The 19,383-nt window shown below is 40.2% G+C and overlaps 1 protein-coding gene across 1 annotated transcript in view; it reads left to right on the plus strand.

Moving 5' to 3' along the window:
- The window catches only part of LOC109039134 (uncharacterized), a 196,025-nt gene that overhangs the window by 100,906 nt on the left and 75,736 nt on the right, over window positions 1-19,383 (plus strand). The window contains 2 exon segments of the mRNA XM_072300755.1: window positions 12,021-12,152; window positions 17,161-17,276. Coding sequence (XP_072156856.1) covers window positions 12,021-12,152; window positions 17,161-17,276 — 248 coding nt within the window.

The following is a 19,383-nucleotide window of genomic DNA, read 5'->3' on the forward strand; positions in this document are numbered from 1 at the left end:
AAATTGCAGTTCCTACTTGCAAGATGTAGTCCCGTTGTACCCTTGCCTTGCTTCGAAAACTACTTAACTCGGAAATAAAGGCAATTCCGTTCAAGTGCATAAGTTTTTTAAAGCCATGAAGTAGGCATAGAAAATTTTTATTCTCTCACTCCCCTCGCGGGTGGTGGAAGTATTGTCAACGTCCAAGAAAAAAAAGTCAAAATTTCATCATTTCTGGGTTTTTTTTCTTAAATTACATTTTGTCTTCATTTTACATTTGAAAGGAAGGCACAAATTTCGTTTGTTTCAAAAGTGCCCAGTCCCACATTTCACTACAAAAGGATCGATTAGTTTTATTTTTTACCTTTTTAACCCTCTGCGGCATGAATTAATTTTGGATCTCAGATCATAGGGGACAGCGGGACACTAATCTATTTTGCAGCTTGCATAAGAAAAATAGAGTACCAATGTTGTTTTGAAAATTTTAAAGTTAAGGGAATTAATTTTTAAAAAAAGAAAAAACTAATGACATTTTGCAAAGTCATTGCGCAGGGGAAAGATTCAATTTATAAAAACCCCGAACATACGTTGTTACAAATTCGTAATGTTTTGCCATAGACGGTTAATACGAGGCCCTTTCTGGATTTTTCTTTAATTTTTTCCTCAGAGTTCAGCCACCGTCTAAACAACCTATTCAGTCATGGGTACTTTTTTTTCAAATTTTTAGATCCTTTAGATGAAGGAAAAAATAAAATAAAAAATAAAAATCACGAATAAAATAAAATCCTCGAATCCACGAATAAAATTCTTCGCTTTGGAGGAAACAATTCCCAAGTTTGCCAGAAAATCTGCGATTTATCGGCACAAATTTGGCAACGCCTAGATGTTCATACGACGTTCTTCCGTTGCTCGGCAGCGTGGATGCGTCGTCGCGACGCGGTCGACGTCGAGAGACAGCGGCGTCGCGTCGCCGTGGCAGCCGCGACGCGAAACACGCTAGAAATGCCTTTTTGCCGGCCTATAATGATTCATTGTACTTTGTAGCACCGATTGAAACATTACGCATCAATTAAGTTGTCGCCGCGCGGCCATTCATTGTCAGTTGTTGCTCTCAACGACGAGTAAAATGAACTCAAGATATTCTCGCTCACAGTCGTAACCACGTGCAGTGGCGTGGCGTGAGTTGAGATGTATCGATTGTTATGCCATTTAAACCTATGGAAAAGGATCGATAAACAGGGTGTTCGCAGCGAACACCTTAATAATCGATTCTTTACCATAGGTTTAAATGGCATAACAATCGATATATCGCAATTCACGCCACGCAACTGACCACGTGGATAGTCTGCTTGGGGATTTTGCGGAGCTCTGAGCGGGATTGGAGAGAAAAAAGTGGCGTTTCTTGAAAGTTGGCAACACTGTATTTCTTCCATTTAAATGTATGTAAAACAGCTTGTTTCCCCTAAAATCCTTGGTTTTAAAAACAGGGATGAGTTTTGGCGGGGATCTGTATAGTTGCACACGTCAATGAAATGCGTTGCGTTTTTTCTATTCGAGCGTTTGAGTCTCCTTAGGATTCTCGGGATCTTGAGAAAATTCAACGAGTTCTAAAGGTTATAATAGATGAACGACAATCGGAAAGTATTTTTTAATCATTACCTAATTATCCGGCGAATATAACGGCATAGCATTTTTCTACACGACGTTGTTTTGACTGGTGTATAGCGTTTTACATTTATCGAAATTAGTCTAAAGGTTTGTAAACAGACAAACTTTAATCACGTAAAAAGAGCATACCTCTTCACGTTAGGCCTAATTTTGTGAGCAAATGGACCAACACAGCAAGATTTTTAGGACTCGGATTCAATATTGGAGTGCTTGGCTCCATTCTACCGTGCAGCGGAAAAACGCCGTAAACGCCATTTTTCATTTTTTGGAAACAATGTATCATAGCAGAACAACTTGTGTACCTTGCGACGATGTTTTTCCAGAATTCTCTCGCAAATACTACCAAGAACTTAACCAGAAAATTTGAGGAGCATGGGTAAAACAGTTCTTATTTTATAACGTGCTAAGTTCGAAAAAACAAGGGAAAGTCTTGATGGATTTACGGCGAACTTGCTTAGCACGGCAGCATTGTCGTTCTAACTCTAAGGTCCAGTTACACGATCAAATTGAGCCATCAAATTGGGCCTCTCATTGGTCGCATCCTTACCTCAGGTCTTTTTCCACCAATCACAGCTTCAATTTGATGGCTCAATTTGAGCGTGTAACTGGACCATTACACCTCAGCGCGGGTGAGTACGATAATGCCGCATTCAGGAAGAATGTCGTATGAGCCCTCAGGTGCTACCAAATTTCCTCCGACTAAATAAGAATTTTCAGGGACTTTTTTTGCGTATTTTCCTTCCAATTTTGTACAGAATTTCATTCGCAATCCAATCTAAAGTATCTGGAAGATACCTATTAATTTGCTTCAAAATGAATATTTTATTGTAAGAAATTTGGCAACCTCCGAATGTTCCTACGGCGTTTCTCCCCAGCACGGCAGATAGGGTTAAAACCCAGAGGCGGATCCAGCAATTTTGTAACACTGGATGTCCTCCATTTACACCCATGCTAAATAATCGATTCTTGTCGGAGCACCTGGCCCCTCCAAGAATCGATATATTTCCATAGGTGTAGATGGAGGAAATGCAATGTTGCCAATTTGCAGGATCCGCCAATGTTAAACCCGTCAGTGGCGCCAGCGAGTCTTCGGCTTCATTTTGCCGCCTAGTCCCAAACGAAAGCGCCGTTTTGCGGTGTCAATGGAAAGTTGCGTACCTTGCTTCAGTCGCTGAGAAGTTATCTAATATTTATGCATCTAAGTGACTACTGTCCTGCTTACGTCAGCCCGTCGCTCATTATGAGGTGTAAGTGCAATTCCGAACATTGTTTTGCATAACAATTCTTTCCGAGAAGAATTAGACATGCGCGAGAAGGTAATTAAAGAAATTCTCATCGCAGCTATGCCTAATCAAAACTGAGTTATGTAAAAATTCTCGCGCCGATAACAATCTTGTCCGACTGTGAAACACAAATTTTCATTCTTAATCGGTGGGATTCGAAAAAGAGACTTTTTTTCGATGCTCTGATCGGATGTATAGCACTGCCGGGTTTAATGTAGGGCAACCGGAATGACTTGTTCTCCCATCAAAATAAATTGAAAGTAATGGATACTTTTTGTTTCTTAAAAATAAAGATCTCTATTCTTTAGTTAAACCGTTTTCCTAACCGATAAGAGTTCAAATTGATCATGCCAAAGTTCACAATACTGACATGCACGGAAGTCCGTAGCGCATCCCCATCCACCGAGTAAAAGTAGTCATGATAATCTTGATTTTTAACTTGCGAAATCACAGTATCATATAGAAACATTATTTTCGTGCCGCAAAGAGGCCTCAAATCGTGTCATAGTTCTTTTTTTGTACAAAACATAGCGTCCGTACCAAATAAGTTTACACACTTTTACTTTTAGACTACGACAGGAGAATCGTCATCTTTGATTCTTCTATTTACGTTACATGTGAAAGTGACATCAAAATATTTTCTGCAGTAGTCTAGAAATGCGGGAATCTATTTTAAGGGGACTCTAGCGAATTGTACAAAAATATGCCAACGGGTATTTTTCAAGAGGTAAAACTATCCTTTTTCATCTCTGCACATTTTCGTTCACGAAATAATCTGAAGGGGGCTTTTGCTTCTTGATTCCGGCGCTGAGAGTATTTTACGCGTCTCTTGAATTTGTCGGATCGCCATTCATCTGTATAACACTTCAGAACTCGTTGAACCTTCTGAAAATCCAGAGAATCTCCCAGAGACTTAAACGCCCGGGTAGAAAGAACGCCGTGCATTTCATCGACGCAAAACTTCAAATCCCTCCCGAAAACTTGCCCACATTTTTGCCACCATTCGCAAATCTTGAAGTCTATCCTTGCATATTTCCTCTACTTTCCTCATACTCATAGTAGTTTCAATGGAAAATAAGTGAAAAAGAATGCTAAGCACATTCCTAGCCCGCAGATAAAATCATAAAAGGATGAAATTCACCACCTGCATTCCCCATATTCCCGCCTTCTCACCGCTCCGAGCAAGTTTCCTCATGTCCCTTTTCGCGAAGGTTGATTGCTCGGGTGGAAGGTGGAGGTGGGGTTGGGGCAGGGTGGGTGAGAGGTGGGGGGTGGAGAAGGGGGTCGGGAGAAGGGGAGAATGGGAAAGGTGGGGGTGGGGGCTATAAAAACATCACAGCTAAAATAAGCCTGTTAACTATATCCTCAAATAAGTCACGATGAGTTGATGAAGACACGATAAAAGGGGTGGAGAATGGGGCGCAGAGCAACGTTGCTGTGCAACATAAAAACGCCGTTTTAACATTCAAATGTTGCAAAATTTCCATCTATTGATTATTTATTTTTGAGGAAAATTTTTGGTGCGTTTTCCTGATAATTGCATGATATGTTAGATTAATTTGCGAATGAAATCCTCTGAAGAATTGGATGAAAATTTTTCAGAGGTTTGCCAAAAAAGTAGTTCTTAACAACCGAAATTTGGCAACGTCTGAAAGCTCACACGGCGTTTTTTAATCGAACTGCAAAGCGAGCATTAGCGATGGACAACGGGCAGTAGGAGAAGGCGTTCAGTTTCCCGGCTAAAACTCATTCTCGGCAGCTCATTTCGCTCGTTCTGCAATCTTTTGTCGCTCGCCAGCCAAAGCGTTGCCGGCACACTGCGAAAACCATTGCATGTCTTTTACTCAGAACTTACCTACGCGATTTCTGAACGGCTTCCAGTCAAACCTATTGGATCCATAAACGTGGAGAGGGGAGGGGGCATTTAATGAAATCGAATAAAAAAAAAACCAAGGCAAGCATTTTTCGAATTGAAAAAGGATCGATGGTGTCTTTGGAATATTTTTGAGGAAATAGCCGACGCAGATTGAAATTTTAAGAAAACTCAGTTCACAGCTAGGGGAAAATTGAATTGTTTTACTTTTTCACTGGAAACATTCTTCAGATCGTGTGTTTTGAAGAAGATAAATAGCAAAAGAAAAGGTTGATAAAAACTACCAAAGTTCTACCATGCTAATCGTGTTAATTTACTGATCCATGCGTAAAACTATTTTTAAGTTTTTAAACATGCTCTGCTTTTTTTTTTTAATACCACCGTGCCCGTTCTATAATAATTATCCACCACTGGGGTCAGAACTTGATTGACTCGCAAGGTGAATTTCCCACCATGTTAGTGTACTTCTGCAGTCGAAGATCTGAGATTTACGAAGTCGTTCAGTGAGTGTAAAATATTTTTCATTTAAGTTTACCACTAAAATTTACACTTTAAAAAATGTATTGAAGGTTCCAACGGTAAACATTTTTTGTATTAATGTTTCAAATTACATACTTTGAACAATATTTTAATGAACTTGTTGTGATATTACTTCAAAAGCGGCAATGTATTGGCCCCTGGAGAGACATGAACCTCTGTCCAACTGCACCACTGATAACCTATAAAGGCAGGCATTTTCCGATGATATGGCAATCCTTCTCCGGTAAACTCATATCTATCAAGACAGTGAGTAAAGCCGAGCTCATCGCAATGAGGTAGTTAAACGAAACGCCCATATTTCACTTATTTTAAGAGAGAGCATGAGATAGACCATCAGCGTGTGTCGGAAATTATTAAGCCATTTGTCAAGTTCCTTGGGTTAATAGGGGGAGGAGCAGCAATTACCGCACATTGGTTTTTAAAATTAAGCGTCTACCCAAACGGCCCAGGGAATCTTCTTCCTCACGGGCACGTTGCTAGGAGCTTTAATTCAAAACAATCTCTGCTCCTTTCAATCTGTATGGCTGCAGCAGGAGAAAAGCAGTATTTTAACGTCATCCTTATTATTCTTATGACAAATTTTATTATTTAAGATTTATTTTAGAATTTGTCAAAACCTTTAGAGAAAACACTCATCCCTGAAACTCAGTTTTAAGGGAAACTTTGTCCTTCGTGTTTTAAAACACATTTTTAAACATGTTTTATAAATCTCTAATTGAAGTAATCCTCGTAGGATATTCTTTGTCTGATGGGATTTCGAGGAGTTGACATGATTTTATTAGTTTTTTATCCAAAAGACAGTGTGAACATTTACTCATGACGTGACCGTCCATGGGTGAATGCTGACGTGCTAAGAAAAAACGTCGTATGAGCCATCAGGCGTTGCCAAAATTCCTTCGAAAAATCACGAATGTTTAGGAAAATTGTGAATATTTCTCTTCGATTTTTCGGAGGACTTCGTTCGTGATTTAATCTGAAAATTCTAAAAATACCAAGGAAAAATATTCCTAACTTTCTTCAAACATAAACATTTTCTGAAATTCCTGAAGGGAAATCCGGAAAAATTTGAATGATCATATGACTTTTCAACTTAGCACGATAGAGTGAGACCCCAGCACTGGTGAAGGCCTATTTTGAGGGGGGGAGGGAGAGAGCAGCTTCCACCAAGTTAGTTCGAAAAATTGGAATTTTATTTTTCCGGCTTGGTTTAAATTTTTTCTAATATGACTAAAATGAGTTACGAGCGGTGTAGTTCATTTTTGTGTCAGTAGAGGTCGTAAGAGTTGCATAAAAGTTTACTGAATCAAAGCCCCGAATCAGGCAGATTAATACTTTGCCAATTTTCTCCCTTAGGGACCAATGCATTTCTTTTTGGAAACTTGGGTGGGGGGAGGGGGAGTGGCAAGTGATTTTAGTAAATGACCTTTTTGAATGGTCTTACTACAGAACACAAACAAGGAGGCGCTTCCAAATGATTAAGGAATTGCACTTGCTCCACCTCAACTTTTGCCACCATTCCTTCTCCTCGCGAAGATTATAATTATTTAAATTCTCATCTACACGTCCTGTCTCACCTCGTTATAGTCATTAAAATGAAGTTAGCTTATCCCGGCGAAGAATCTTCGCCTTGTGGTTAGGTAACACACGGCTCATTTTTATTCAATAGGAGCTAGGTCAACTTTGTGTAAAAGTTGCGTTTCCGGAACATGATTTTACCTACTCATCAATTTTCATCGTGGATCAGAAATAATATCCATGAAATTTAAAAGAAGCGTATGTTGTGCTTTTCGTATCGGATTTCACGCTGTTAAAAAATATCGTGAAATCCGGAGCAGTGCATTTCATCCCGAAGCCTATTTAGCCTTCAAAAAACCGAGGGGTTATCCGAATGCGAAGTGAAATCTACTCTTTTTGAAAGTGAACTCCTCTCTTATGGAGCAAAATCAACTCTTCTTGTAGAGTCGTCTCCACTCTCAAAGAGTGGATTTTAATCCTTATTCATATCATATCTCTCAAGTATTTTGTAGGCGAAATTGGCTTCGGATTACACTCTGACATTTCTAAAAGTGTGCATATAAACACTAAATCTGTGTGGTCGTTGCTACTGTGTTTAACTGAATTCATTCGAAAGTCGAGGATTCCTGACATAATTTTCAACGAGACTAGAAGGAGCCGCCTGCCACAACGTCGCTACTCTGACGTAAGGTCGTATCTTAACTTCCACGTGAGTCCTGTTCTGGATATAAATCCATGCTATCTGGAGGTCATGCGGAAATCGAGATACGCCCTTACGTCAGGGGAGCAACGACAACCGCAGCAGCTTAAAGTCCCGAAGCTTAGCTGCTGCTGATGATAACACCTTTCAAGCGGAATGTTTGAAGTATGGCCTTGGTGTCAATCTCGAGTCGTAAAATAAATTAAGTTAGACGCCTCTCGCTTTTGATATTAGTCACAGAAAAATTTCTAAGCCACCAGTCCCTGGCCTATCGATGTAGGTTTTTATTATTATTCACTGTCACACTACGTTCCGGATTTGACGGGGATCCTCTTTCGCCCGTGGCGCAAATTACGGCATCGTTGCCAATATCTCTAAAAAATCATGTTTATCGCCTTGAAATATTCCAAATCAGCTACAGTAAAGATACCCTTCACCCTTAGAAGTAAACTTTCCGAAGAAGTGAAAAAAAGCAAAATTTGGGTAAAAATTATATTTTTCTTCCTCTTTTTCTCCTCCTCCTCCTCCTCTTTCTTCTCCTTTGTTTTCCAATTTCTAATGCGTCCTCATCTGAAAGGTTAAGAGTGCTAAGCCATTGCACAATGCACATATCGTCGTTTTCCGGGCGAAGGAACGTAACTCTACTCCAAGGTTGCAAAATTGACTCAAACAATTCGATTTTTCACCAGAAAGTACTCGCGCAATATTCATCCAGAATTTTTCTAATTTGTAAATTAGATCAGATGAAAAATCTGTGAATTTTTCGTTTAAATATGTCCAAGAATCTACACTTGAAATTGCAATTTACGAGGGAAATTTGGCAACATCAAAATGATGCTACGTTCTTTCGCGGGGGGACGACGACATGCGTTCTTTCAAAACTACCCACATGGTAATGGTCCTCGGTATTACATAATTTCTTCAGAATACAACTGACCTCGAGTCTAGGTCACACTGAAAAAAAATCTCGGTGTATTTACTAAGAAAAGGGTAGAATTACCAAGAATTCAGGGTTCTATTTGATACCATTTTTTTCTTGGTAAAATTAACATTTATGGAATTGGTAATTTTACCAAGAAATCTCCGTAAAATTATTGAACTTTCTCGATAAATTTACTAGACCTTGGTAGAAACGCCAATATTTTTTATCGACTGTGGTATAATTACCGAGATAAAATGGCAAAGTTACCGGGAATTGGTTACCAATAAAAGTGGTATTTTTACCTGAAAGAAACCAGTAAAAATACCGGTTTTTAGGTAAGCTTACCAGTTTGTCTTGGTAAAATTACCAATAATTGGCAAAAAAAGTGAGATGGTAAAGGTACCAACGGACCTTGGTAAAAACGCCGAGAATTTTTTTTCAGTGCACCCCGATCGATCAGACTCAGTTAGGAGCAGCGCAATTTCGCAGCGAAACATCGATTGTTTTACACACATTTTAATGGAGGCAAATCAGCGCTGCCAACCTGGGATAATCGCCACCGCTCCCCGAATCCCGTTTGATCGGCTGGCTGGATGAGCGAAATGTCAATGAACCCTGGAGCCCAAGACCCGGGTCCCGGGCAACGGAGATGATGTTACGGACGAACGGGCGAGGTGGTCGCCGACAGGTGAAGAGTGTTGCCCGACGATGAGCGACGACCGAGAGCAATGAGCAACGGGCGACGAGCAGCGGGCAATGGGGCAGGGGCACGAATCTATAATGATAGTGACGCTCTTTGCTCGGGGGCTCACAATTACGCACTGCACTTTCCGCAAGCTCCGCGGCCTCGCTTCTTCCGCCATTAGCATCGCGGCACCCACGAACACGTTGCAGGGCGCCAAGCGCGTCTTCGAAGTTGAACCCTCTCGTCCGTTGAAGCTCGTCTTTCAGGTTGCGTCCTCGAGATGATAGTTGATGGAATGGTTGAAGGTCACGAGCAGGGTGTCTACCTGTCCCCAAAAGCTCCCATTGTCCCCGATTATCCCCGGTTTGGAAGGGTGTCCCCAATATCCCCGAAAGTCCCCAATTTTCTTGTTCAGGTCCCCAAAAAGTGTCCCAAATATCCCCTAAAGTCCCCAATTTTCTTGTTCAGGTCCCCAAAAAATGACAAAAATCGTCCTAAACATCGGCATTTTCAAATTTCCTGCCAGCCGCGGCGACGCGGTATAACCAGGAATAAAAAACCGTAGTATGTTGCTTGGTTTTTCGCAAATTTTCATCGGTTCATCATGACTTGTAAAATTCGTCGTATAAAATACGCGTATCAACGCTCTAACTAGCTCCCTTTCTCTTACTATTCCGGGAAAGAAGTCCCCGATTTTTTTGGAAAAACACCCCTAAAAGTCCCCAATTTCGGTTTTTTTTTTTGTAACTGATTGACACCCTGACGAGGCATTACAGAAAAGAAGTAACCAAAAATTTACCCTAAAAAAAAAGTACGGTTACACGGATTTAAGTTTGGTCCATTTGGAACACGGTACAGCATAACCATAAATATTCGCTGTGCGGAACCGAAGTTCGGTCAAGCAAACCGAATGGTTCGGGTTGTAGCGTGGCACAAAACGATGGTTTTATCTGGGAAATAAGCCGTCTCCTCACAATTAGATATTATCTTTTTGATGATTATATCTGATTGTGAAGCATTGTAAGCTGATTGTGTATAGGCAGTCAATTCTGCCGCAATAGCGAAGAGAGCCGTAACTTTTTAACAACTTTTGGCCGTAACAAAACGAGATCGAGTTTGTTTAAAAACGTGTCTAATATCCTCTAGATGAAATCAATGAAACAGCCAAAACAACACACTTAGTCTATAATTTGGATCCACGTGACACACATGAGAAACCTGTGTGTGCGTAAAAATTGATACGTTTTAAGACTAAACAGCCGCAAGAAGCATTATCCACCAGAGAGCTAACGACAGCATTACTTTTCAGTAAAATGCCGCGCGCCTTTTTCTGTCAATTTCTAACCTGAATGTGATTTTCAACCAACCAAATAATCTCTGAGAGTCTTTCAGATGATTGGTGGTAAGTTTACAAAAAAACGGAAGTTTCTTTCAACAAAAGTTTCCGCTCAAACGATACCGGCCCCATTTTCTCAAAACGTCATGTTTGCACTTACGGCACTCTTTGCTATCACGGTAAAATTGGCCAGTCAGCACAAATCAATGTCTCCTGCCACAAAATATATTTGAGCCAACTCTGAAATCAATGAATACCTTCCCACCAAAAGCTCCATTCGGGTTCTTTGTGCGGTACGATTCCGCATCTTACCCGCTGCAACTCTTTCCCGATGGAATGCAAGCCGGAACTCATGATTTCAGAACTCCGAGAAGGGGAGTCTGGGGACAGCGCGCCACGGCGATCCCAGCGTGGGCTCCTATTCAATATGCATTTGATCTCGGTTGCCATTGTAGGTTCCTAACTCTTTGTCTATGCAAATGGATGCATTAGTTGTGCATTTGTTGGATGCAAGTGGGTGCAACAATAGTTGCAATCTGGCAATCCTGCATTGGAGGTTCCACGCGGTAGGGATCCTCAGAATTGTCTTAGTAGATCAGTTTTCTCGCCCACATGGTTTTGTCTCCTTGCATTTGTGGATGCAAAATGAGTGAGATGAAGACCAGTACCATGTTAAGAACAGACTATGTACCTACAATACATAATCTCTTTGAAAATTATTAGTTCATTCTTGACACAAGTCTAGGTGTGAGCAGTGCTCGTTTATGTTTTTGCCACTCCTGCCTATACAAATAATAAAAAAATATGGCAAGACATGTCCTTTTTCAGGGAAAAACATGCCGCCATCCAAGGGATAGGGATAGTGGAGCAGAAATAGGGGGTTAACGATACAAAAGTTAGCTTTGGACATACATCAGGACTTTAGTGCCGTAAGCGAATTATATATCGAGGCGTGAACTAGTTTTGGTGCGAGACTCTTAATTTCCCAAAATGTGACTTGGCCTTGTTCTGCTTAATTTGATCCAATTTTTAAGCAATTACAATAAAAGGGGACAGATTTTTGAAATTGATTGACAGAAGCTATAGATAAATAAGACAAAGAGAAAATGGAGCTATCCAATGAGTTGAAACAGGTGATTGTCATAGACTAAGGGGAAAAATTATGGACTAGGATCTCTCGTGGGTTGCAACCACCCGCTTCCACTATATTAGGATAGATACATTTTCTCTTGGTCTAACACTTCGTCAATGAATTTTTAATTCGCTGGGATCCCAAAAAAAATAGATGCAAATGGAGTCATAGCGTCTTGCCTTCGTCATCTTCTTCTTCCTATTTATCCTTTGCTTCTTGACATGTATCAAATTTATGTTTAGAGTTTCACCTTATTTAAAGTCGAATGAAAATTTTTGCGCTGTTCGTTATAACTTTGATCTCTTTAAACTGCAATTGCATAACATCATCAACACATCATCATCATAACTTTTATCTAACTGATTTTCTCTCTTATTTTGTTAACAGATATTGATGAATGCGCAAATCCTGCGATAGCATCACGGTGTGTGGCAAATGCGGAATGCTGCAATTTACCGGCACATTTTTTGTGCAAATGCAGACCGGGGTTCGAAGGTGACGGTGAAGTTGAATGCAGAGGTAAGTTTAACCTAATTTTTTACAAAATCAAAATCCGTCGTTGAGATACTTAATTTCTAAGTGTCGTCATCCAAATATTTTGATGCAAGTATGTTGAAAATTTCACACAGCCAATGGAATAAGAGTTCATTATGGAGACCGTATCGTTTATACCCTCACCGACGAAGCACGGGTTCATCGCATTATAAGTCGCCGGGATAAATCGCCTTCAATCCTCCGTGATACAATTTCTCCTCGACCGTTGACTCCGTTGAGCTTTATCTATGAATGGTGACGGTGGATGAATGTTTCTTTCATGCCTACAATGATTATCGCGCTATTTCACTGTTTGAAACGAAGTAAAAAATTTCCGATCAAGAACAGCTTTGGGAAAAAATAAAGTTGTAAAATATGAAAAAGAATATGCGGGTTACCATTCTAATTTAAATCTCCGATAATTTCAATATACGCGTCAACGTAATTTTTTGCGTTTACTCAATGAATATTAAAATGTGTCTCCGGTCCGAGGTATTGAATCGAAAAGAAGCGAATATTAGTAACCCCGTCCCCTCTGTACATTTAGTTTAAGACCAAAATATTGTCGGATCTTGTGAGTTTTTTATCTATTATTTTACTTTACCTCAAACTCGGTAATGCCAAACTTTCTGTGGCTTACCGCTCATAAAACAAATCACAGGATCTTAATTTTGAAAAGCACTCGTTGATCATTCACTTATTTTATTCATGCTTTTAATTCTTCGATTCGAATTACGAGTAATTATTTCCGATTTAATCAAAGGAGAGGGCAGAGGTCTCCAGTTCCACGGGATAATTGAGACTTGCTTGAGGACAGCGGCGTGGAAATGCAAATTCAATTACGTACCACGGAATGGGGTCATGTAATGAGGAATGAATAAGGAGAATAGACAATTGTGATCGGGGAATCGGCCCGTAATATCGGACAGCGAGCCCGTGGCCTGCCGCGTTTGTGATATTCGTCCAATCGCCACCGTCGTCCGACATTCAGAGCCAATTATATCATCAAGTCGTGTATACAATGGGGCACCTACAAGTAGCACAAGCCCTTTTTTGAGGCCGAATGACAATTGTTAGCTCGCACCCTCAGACTGATCTAGAACCTACGTCCCAGGAGAGCACTGGTATTGAGATAAGCATCGATTTACTGGTGTGCCTGAGAAAAAGAGTTCGGTGACAAATACTGCACTTCTGTTCTTATTGAACACCAAATTTTTTGAAAGTCGAATTTTTCGGTCCTTTTGTCAAAACCTTTGGTCCTCTAAACAGAAATTAGAAGTTTTGAAAGTGGCTCATTAATTTTCTCGTAAAATTTCCCCCAAGAAGCACTCCTCACGATTTATAGTTTGAAGAAATAAACATCGACATATTCAATTTTAGTCGAAAATTTCATGTTCAATCTTTCTAAAAAGCTCGTTACATTGGGCAGTCAGCGTTACTGCGAGGATCTAAAATGACAAAGCGCCTTCAATACTTCATTTATACTTCAAAGACATCCAGACATGAGTAGGTCCTTTACAAATCATGCTCAGCACATTGCGATATCAAAACTGCAGCACAAAAGATACTCAGATTCGACGCCAGTATGCTCTCATGAAATATATCTTCGCAATGCAGAATTAGGAGCGCTTTGCCATTTTGGGTCCTCTCAGTGCAGCCCGCCATTGGCGCTGCGGGTAAAGCGGCGAATGCCTGAACAGTCCAAACGCCTTCACTTTCGAGCTTATGCAACACAGACATCTATGGAGCCCGAATAGTTGCATCCAGGACATTCGCAGGTTCGTCGCATTCGACACTAAATAAGGGCGCTTTGCTTGTTACTGTTGCACCGTAACTCAATTCCAGCGATGCATATTGTGCCGAGAAAAAACTATTACTGATTTGTATCGAGACATCGGAAATTTTCCGAATAATGCTTTGATCTTTTAAATATAAAACAACGTCGACGTCTTAAAATGCGAACTGCGACCTTTACCTTCTCTGATCTAAGAACTACGAGTGCGGCAAAGTCGTTCCATGGTCACTTCATGAAAAATTCGAGCACCCATATTTGAATATGTTTGTTTCTTTTCTCTGAAGAGTTAGAAAAAAGTCCAGTCAGAAATGAGGGGCTTGGAGGACAAGGCGCATAAGTGCAGTTATTTGAGATTCCGAGAAATACGTGCTTGAAGATTCGAAATTACATAGATCCTAATGGCAGAAAGAGAGTTTAAACTGACTTTTTAATACTTAAAACTCGCAATTTTGGAACGAATTTGTTCCAGAATATGCATTTAGACCAGTTTTACTTGAAATCATGAATTTCTCGGTTTTTTTTTCAAAACCGCACCAAGCCCCTCAAATGTAAATCAACCTACGGTTAATTCAGAGCCCGCTTATTCGCTTGGAAAAAAAATATCCACAGAAGCGGCTGCGCAGCGTGACGACGCGACGATGCGGCATATTCCGCGTCTTTTATCGTAACTGGAGTTACGAAGACGCTGCGGAAAAGAGGGGAGAGGAGAGGGGGGCTTGGGCGAGTAGGTTAGTTTTCTGTTTTCTCACATTCCTCGCTATTGGCCAAGTTCAATGCCGGACCGACACCAATCGATTCCTCTCGGCTGCTCGCACGGCTATTATTAGCTGCTAAAACAGCCAACTGCAAGTAATTCGCAATCTAGCTTAACAGCGTCGTCTGGAGTCTGGAGCGTCCACCCGGAGGATGGGCCCCGTCTCGGCCCTCGTCTTCCCTCTCGCCTCAAACCGTAACGCACTCCGAGCGTAGTTGCTAAATCGGGAATTTCAATGATTCTTAAAAAGAACTTTATTCTATGGTATTATATTTGGAAAACCTCATCTATGATATCGACGGTGAAACTACCAAACCACGTATCTCGGTTTGCGACGTCGCAGACTTCCTGTCATACTTTATTTTTTAAATGAAAAACTACCTAACATCCAGTCCTGAAAATTTCTGTGATTTTTCCTCTTTTTGCGGAAAAAATTCCGTGAAAATTTCAAGGAATGATATTGATTTGGTCTACTTCAAAAAAATAGAATGTGAGCGTAGATTTTTAAACACCGCAAACGAGATACGTGGTTTGGTAGTTACACCGTCGATATAAGAACGACTATAAAAAAAAAGAAAAAAGAATCTTTTAAATTTTGAATAGATAACTTCAAATAGGTTCACACGCCAAATATGGTAGCTGAAAATGGGAGTCACCGGTGTGTGGTTGAGTGGTGCCCTGAATTTTTCGGGTGTCGTGGAAATTTCAGCAATCGATGTGGATCGGATACTCAAAAATATTATCAGTTCGTTCGGATTATTGAAAGTTTGGTATAATTTTCAAAAATGTTTGTGAGTAGGTAAATTCTGAAATAAAAATTAAAATAAAAGTTGAGTAGTGAATTGAATTTGAATTAAAAAAAAAAACCTGAATTTTAAGAATAACGCATGTTGAGCAACAACCAACTCCCACATTCAGCGCGTAAACCAGATGCTGATGATAGAATACAGCTAGAAGCTCCTTTTGCGTATTCCGGCCTCCGAAAGCTCCTTTCTCTTCAAAAATGGTACCTATTGGCCTAAAATGAGGTCAGAACTGCCAATGGATCCCATCATGGTATCGTCACGTTATCGTCATATAGAAATTCAGGGAAAAGGTCAATTTTCATTTATTTGGTACCCATATTAATCGCCAGACTAGAAAACTCGTATCTCAATCTACTGCGGTGTCTCAGAAATACCTATCAATTCGTTTTTTGAAAAGAAAACTGACCAAGAATTTTTCATGAGATTTTGAATAACACTTTTAGATCAGGGAAATATCATGCATAATTTCATGCAATTCATTTCAATTTCATATTCGCCTGTCAATTGTATGAAAATTGTAGATTTGCTCGCGTTGAAATGTATCGTGGCGACTGACCAGCAGTGGATAAGTAATTAAGGTGATTCGATGGACGCCATATTTTGTGTCAGAAAGGCATACGATATATCGCATCAATTGGTTCCATTTTTTCAGCCACTCGTCATTTTCTCCAATTTTAAGATCGCAATTCTGTTGTCAGGAGACTAAATCACTCAATTACCAATTTTAACAAAGAAATTAAATGTAATAAAGGCGTGGTTTTTTTAAAGAGAAAACATCGCATTCGAGTGCAGTTTCGATATCAGTATCGAATGCAATGTTTTCTCTCTGAAAAAACCACGCCTTTATTACGTTGAATTTCTTTGTTAAAATCGGTAAGTGAGTGCTTTAGTCTCCTGACAACAGAATTGCGATCTCAAAATTGGAGAAAAATAACGAGTAGCTGAAAAAATGGAACCAATTGCTGCGATATGTCGTACTTCGTTCTGACACAAAATATGGCGTCCATCGAATCACCTTAAGTAACTTATAAAATATGATTATAACATTAAAACGTGGCAACAGGGCCTTGATGTGCTACCACCCGGCTTTGGAGCGATTCACTGCGCTGGCGCTAAGATCGACGTGACAACATGCTCATGCACACACGTGGGCATCGGCACCTCTGGATATTATCCTCTCCAACCTCTAATAAATAGAATTATGATTACTCTGTAATAATCCCTCGCCGCACCATGCAACCCCTTTATTAAGCTCTTTGCCCACTAGTTTTTCCGCTGCTGTCTTTCAGTGCATATTAAGAACGGTGGTGGGCAGACAATGAGTGTTCAAGGGGGAATGCAGGGCGAGACGGGCATAATACGAATACAATGGGAAGAAAAATTAAAATATAACCCTCTCAGAATTTACGATCAGTTTGCGATGGCATTAATTCATATCTCAGAAAAGGGTAGCAAATTTTCCTCTTATATGCCTCTTCGCTCCGAATGTAAAGGTTTGGACAAGGCTAAGTCGAGCTGATCAGGTGACTAAAAGTCAAATTTAATAAATATCTCGCTAATTTCATGACTTAGAATTTGTTTTTTATTATAATAAATTTCGTTGTAAACGCGTTACTAATTGTTTCGTATTTGTTCCAGATATTGATGAATGCCTTCAACCTAACGCTTGCGGTATAAATACCGTGTGTACTAACACCCCAGGAAACTATACCTGTGACTGTCAAACTGGATATCAGGGAAATCCATATAATGGAGTAAGTATCATACTGTACAATATACGAGCATGAGAGTCACATGTAACGCATAACGCCTGAAGCGCAAAGCGGCCAGAGGGGCGTGCCCCGTACTAACATAAAAAGTTAAACATGCCTCACTCATATAGGTCTTTCGTTTTGTGGCACGTTTCAAAAGAAGCACACAGGAGCGTCGCACTAGTCGCCTAGGCAAGAAGAAAATTAAAACGCCTTCAATTATTATAGTAAGCAACACTGTCATCCGAAAAGTTCGAATAGTTGCACAGTTCTAGGCGCTAGTAGCAGCTTAGGTGGGACGGAGGGTGCATTCTGAGTCGTGTAGAACCAAACCACGAACAGCTTTACTAACGCTCAATTAACCTTAAGTAAAATTTTGCTTAAAAATGCGATTTTTTTTCTTCTCAAATTTATAGATTTTGAGGGCCCATGGGAACCGCTAAATGTTCACTAAAATCAAAATTGCTCTACAACGTCTGTTTTAACATAGATTTGAATGTTTTTGCGAGGTACGGCGTTAATATTGAACTCCATCATTTTTATTGGAATAAGCTGCACCCCTGTAGACAGAGCGCCATGTGCGTACAAAAATAAGACAGGGTTTTTTTGGGGGGGGGGGGGGGGGGTAGGGGGCTCAGGAGGGCAAAAGTGAATATGAGAGAGACGGGGTTGACACGTTGCATCGCTATTAGCTTGTCAATGGCCAGAGGAAAGGTCTGCAGACAACTTGAAGGAGCAAGAGGCGCCAGGATTTCTGTCGGCGCGCGAAGTGTAATCTTTAAATGCTCATAACTCTCGCCCACGTCGTTTTCTTCGAAAGTAAAACATATCGAAAATGGACGGAATAGTACGGCTAACACAAAGGACAGTTTTTTGTTTAATTTTGAAAAGAGGCATTTGACGATGTACTGTACTTTGAAAAAAATCGATCACGAAAAATTATGAAAAATGGCAACACTGCGAATATAAAGCAGTAAAACCTCAAATGAATAAATTATTCTGATCAAGCATATTTTAGAAGAATTTTCGCGCAAACCACACTTCAAAATCTTTTATCTTTTAATAGATATGGAATTTTACAGTTTTACACTTGGCAACGCTGCTGCGCGGCAAGATATTCGTTTTAAGTCTTGAAAACCTGTAGAAAGGTGTCCCCGATTTTGTAGAACAACATACTACAAATTGGTTCAAATCCACGCATGGAGCCTTTTTGCCGGCATCTGCTCATGCTCATGCCATCTGGCAACACTCACTACAAAATACTATCAAAATACTACTGGAGTACTACGATGAGTACGATGACGAATTCTTGGTCTCTCATTGGTCCGTTCTGTTTGGGATGGTTCATTCATGAATTGCATAGCGCTCATGGCGCATGCGCCCGCGCAACACGTGACGCGAACGCGCAGCACGCGCCATGGATTGCTCGCGCACATGGTTGAATTTGTAAACAACGCTAATGGTGAATTTTTCTCTTTCCTGATTCATTATTTCTTTTTTAATTTAAAACAATGTGTTCAATACGGATGGTAACGTATTCAGCAAGGGTGTGAAGATTGAAATATCTTCATTCAAGTGTCAACTAACAACTGAAGAACAGAATTTGTCAAGATGTTTAAGGGTTACTTTTTCCAATGTGAAGTTCAGACTACTTAGCTGGCCATCGATTAAATGTAGGTAGTTTAATATTTTCCCTCATAACATACCACAGCCGGCTGTAGTATTTACAATCCATATCCATACGAGCATTGGCATTTTATTGTCAAATGAATCCACCAGATACAAACTTTTGAGGTTGGACATGGTTGGACTGTGAAACCCGGAAGATTTCAACCCTGAACTCACTATAGTTTTGTTTACACATCACTGTAACATATGGATTTTGCGTTGATTTGCTTGATTCTTATACATTTTAAGCTTATTTTACCGAGAATCGTTAAACTCTTCATTGAGTCGGGACGTGCAATGTCCATTTCTCCAGTCTTAAGTTTTTTTGAGTTCATAGTACGTACCCACTTTTAAAGAGTCGATACAACCACAAAAGTGATGAGAGAACTCGTATTGGGATTAAGGAAACCCAAAGACAAGTCTTAAGCCACTTTCGAGGTTG

This window comes from Bemisia tabaci, chromosome 5 (genome assembly GCF_918797505.1).
Source record: "Bemisia tabaci chromosome 5, PGI_BMITA_v3".
In the NCBI taxonomy this organism is placed as follows: Eukaryota; Metazoa; Arthropoda; class Insecta; order Hemiptera; family Aleyrodidae; genus Bemisia; species Bemisia tabaci.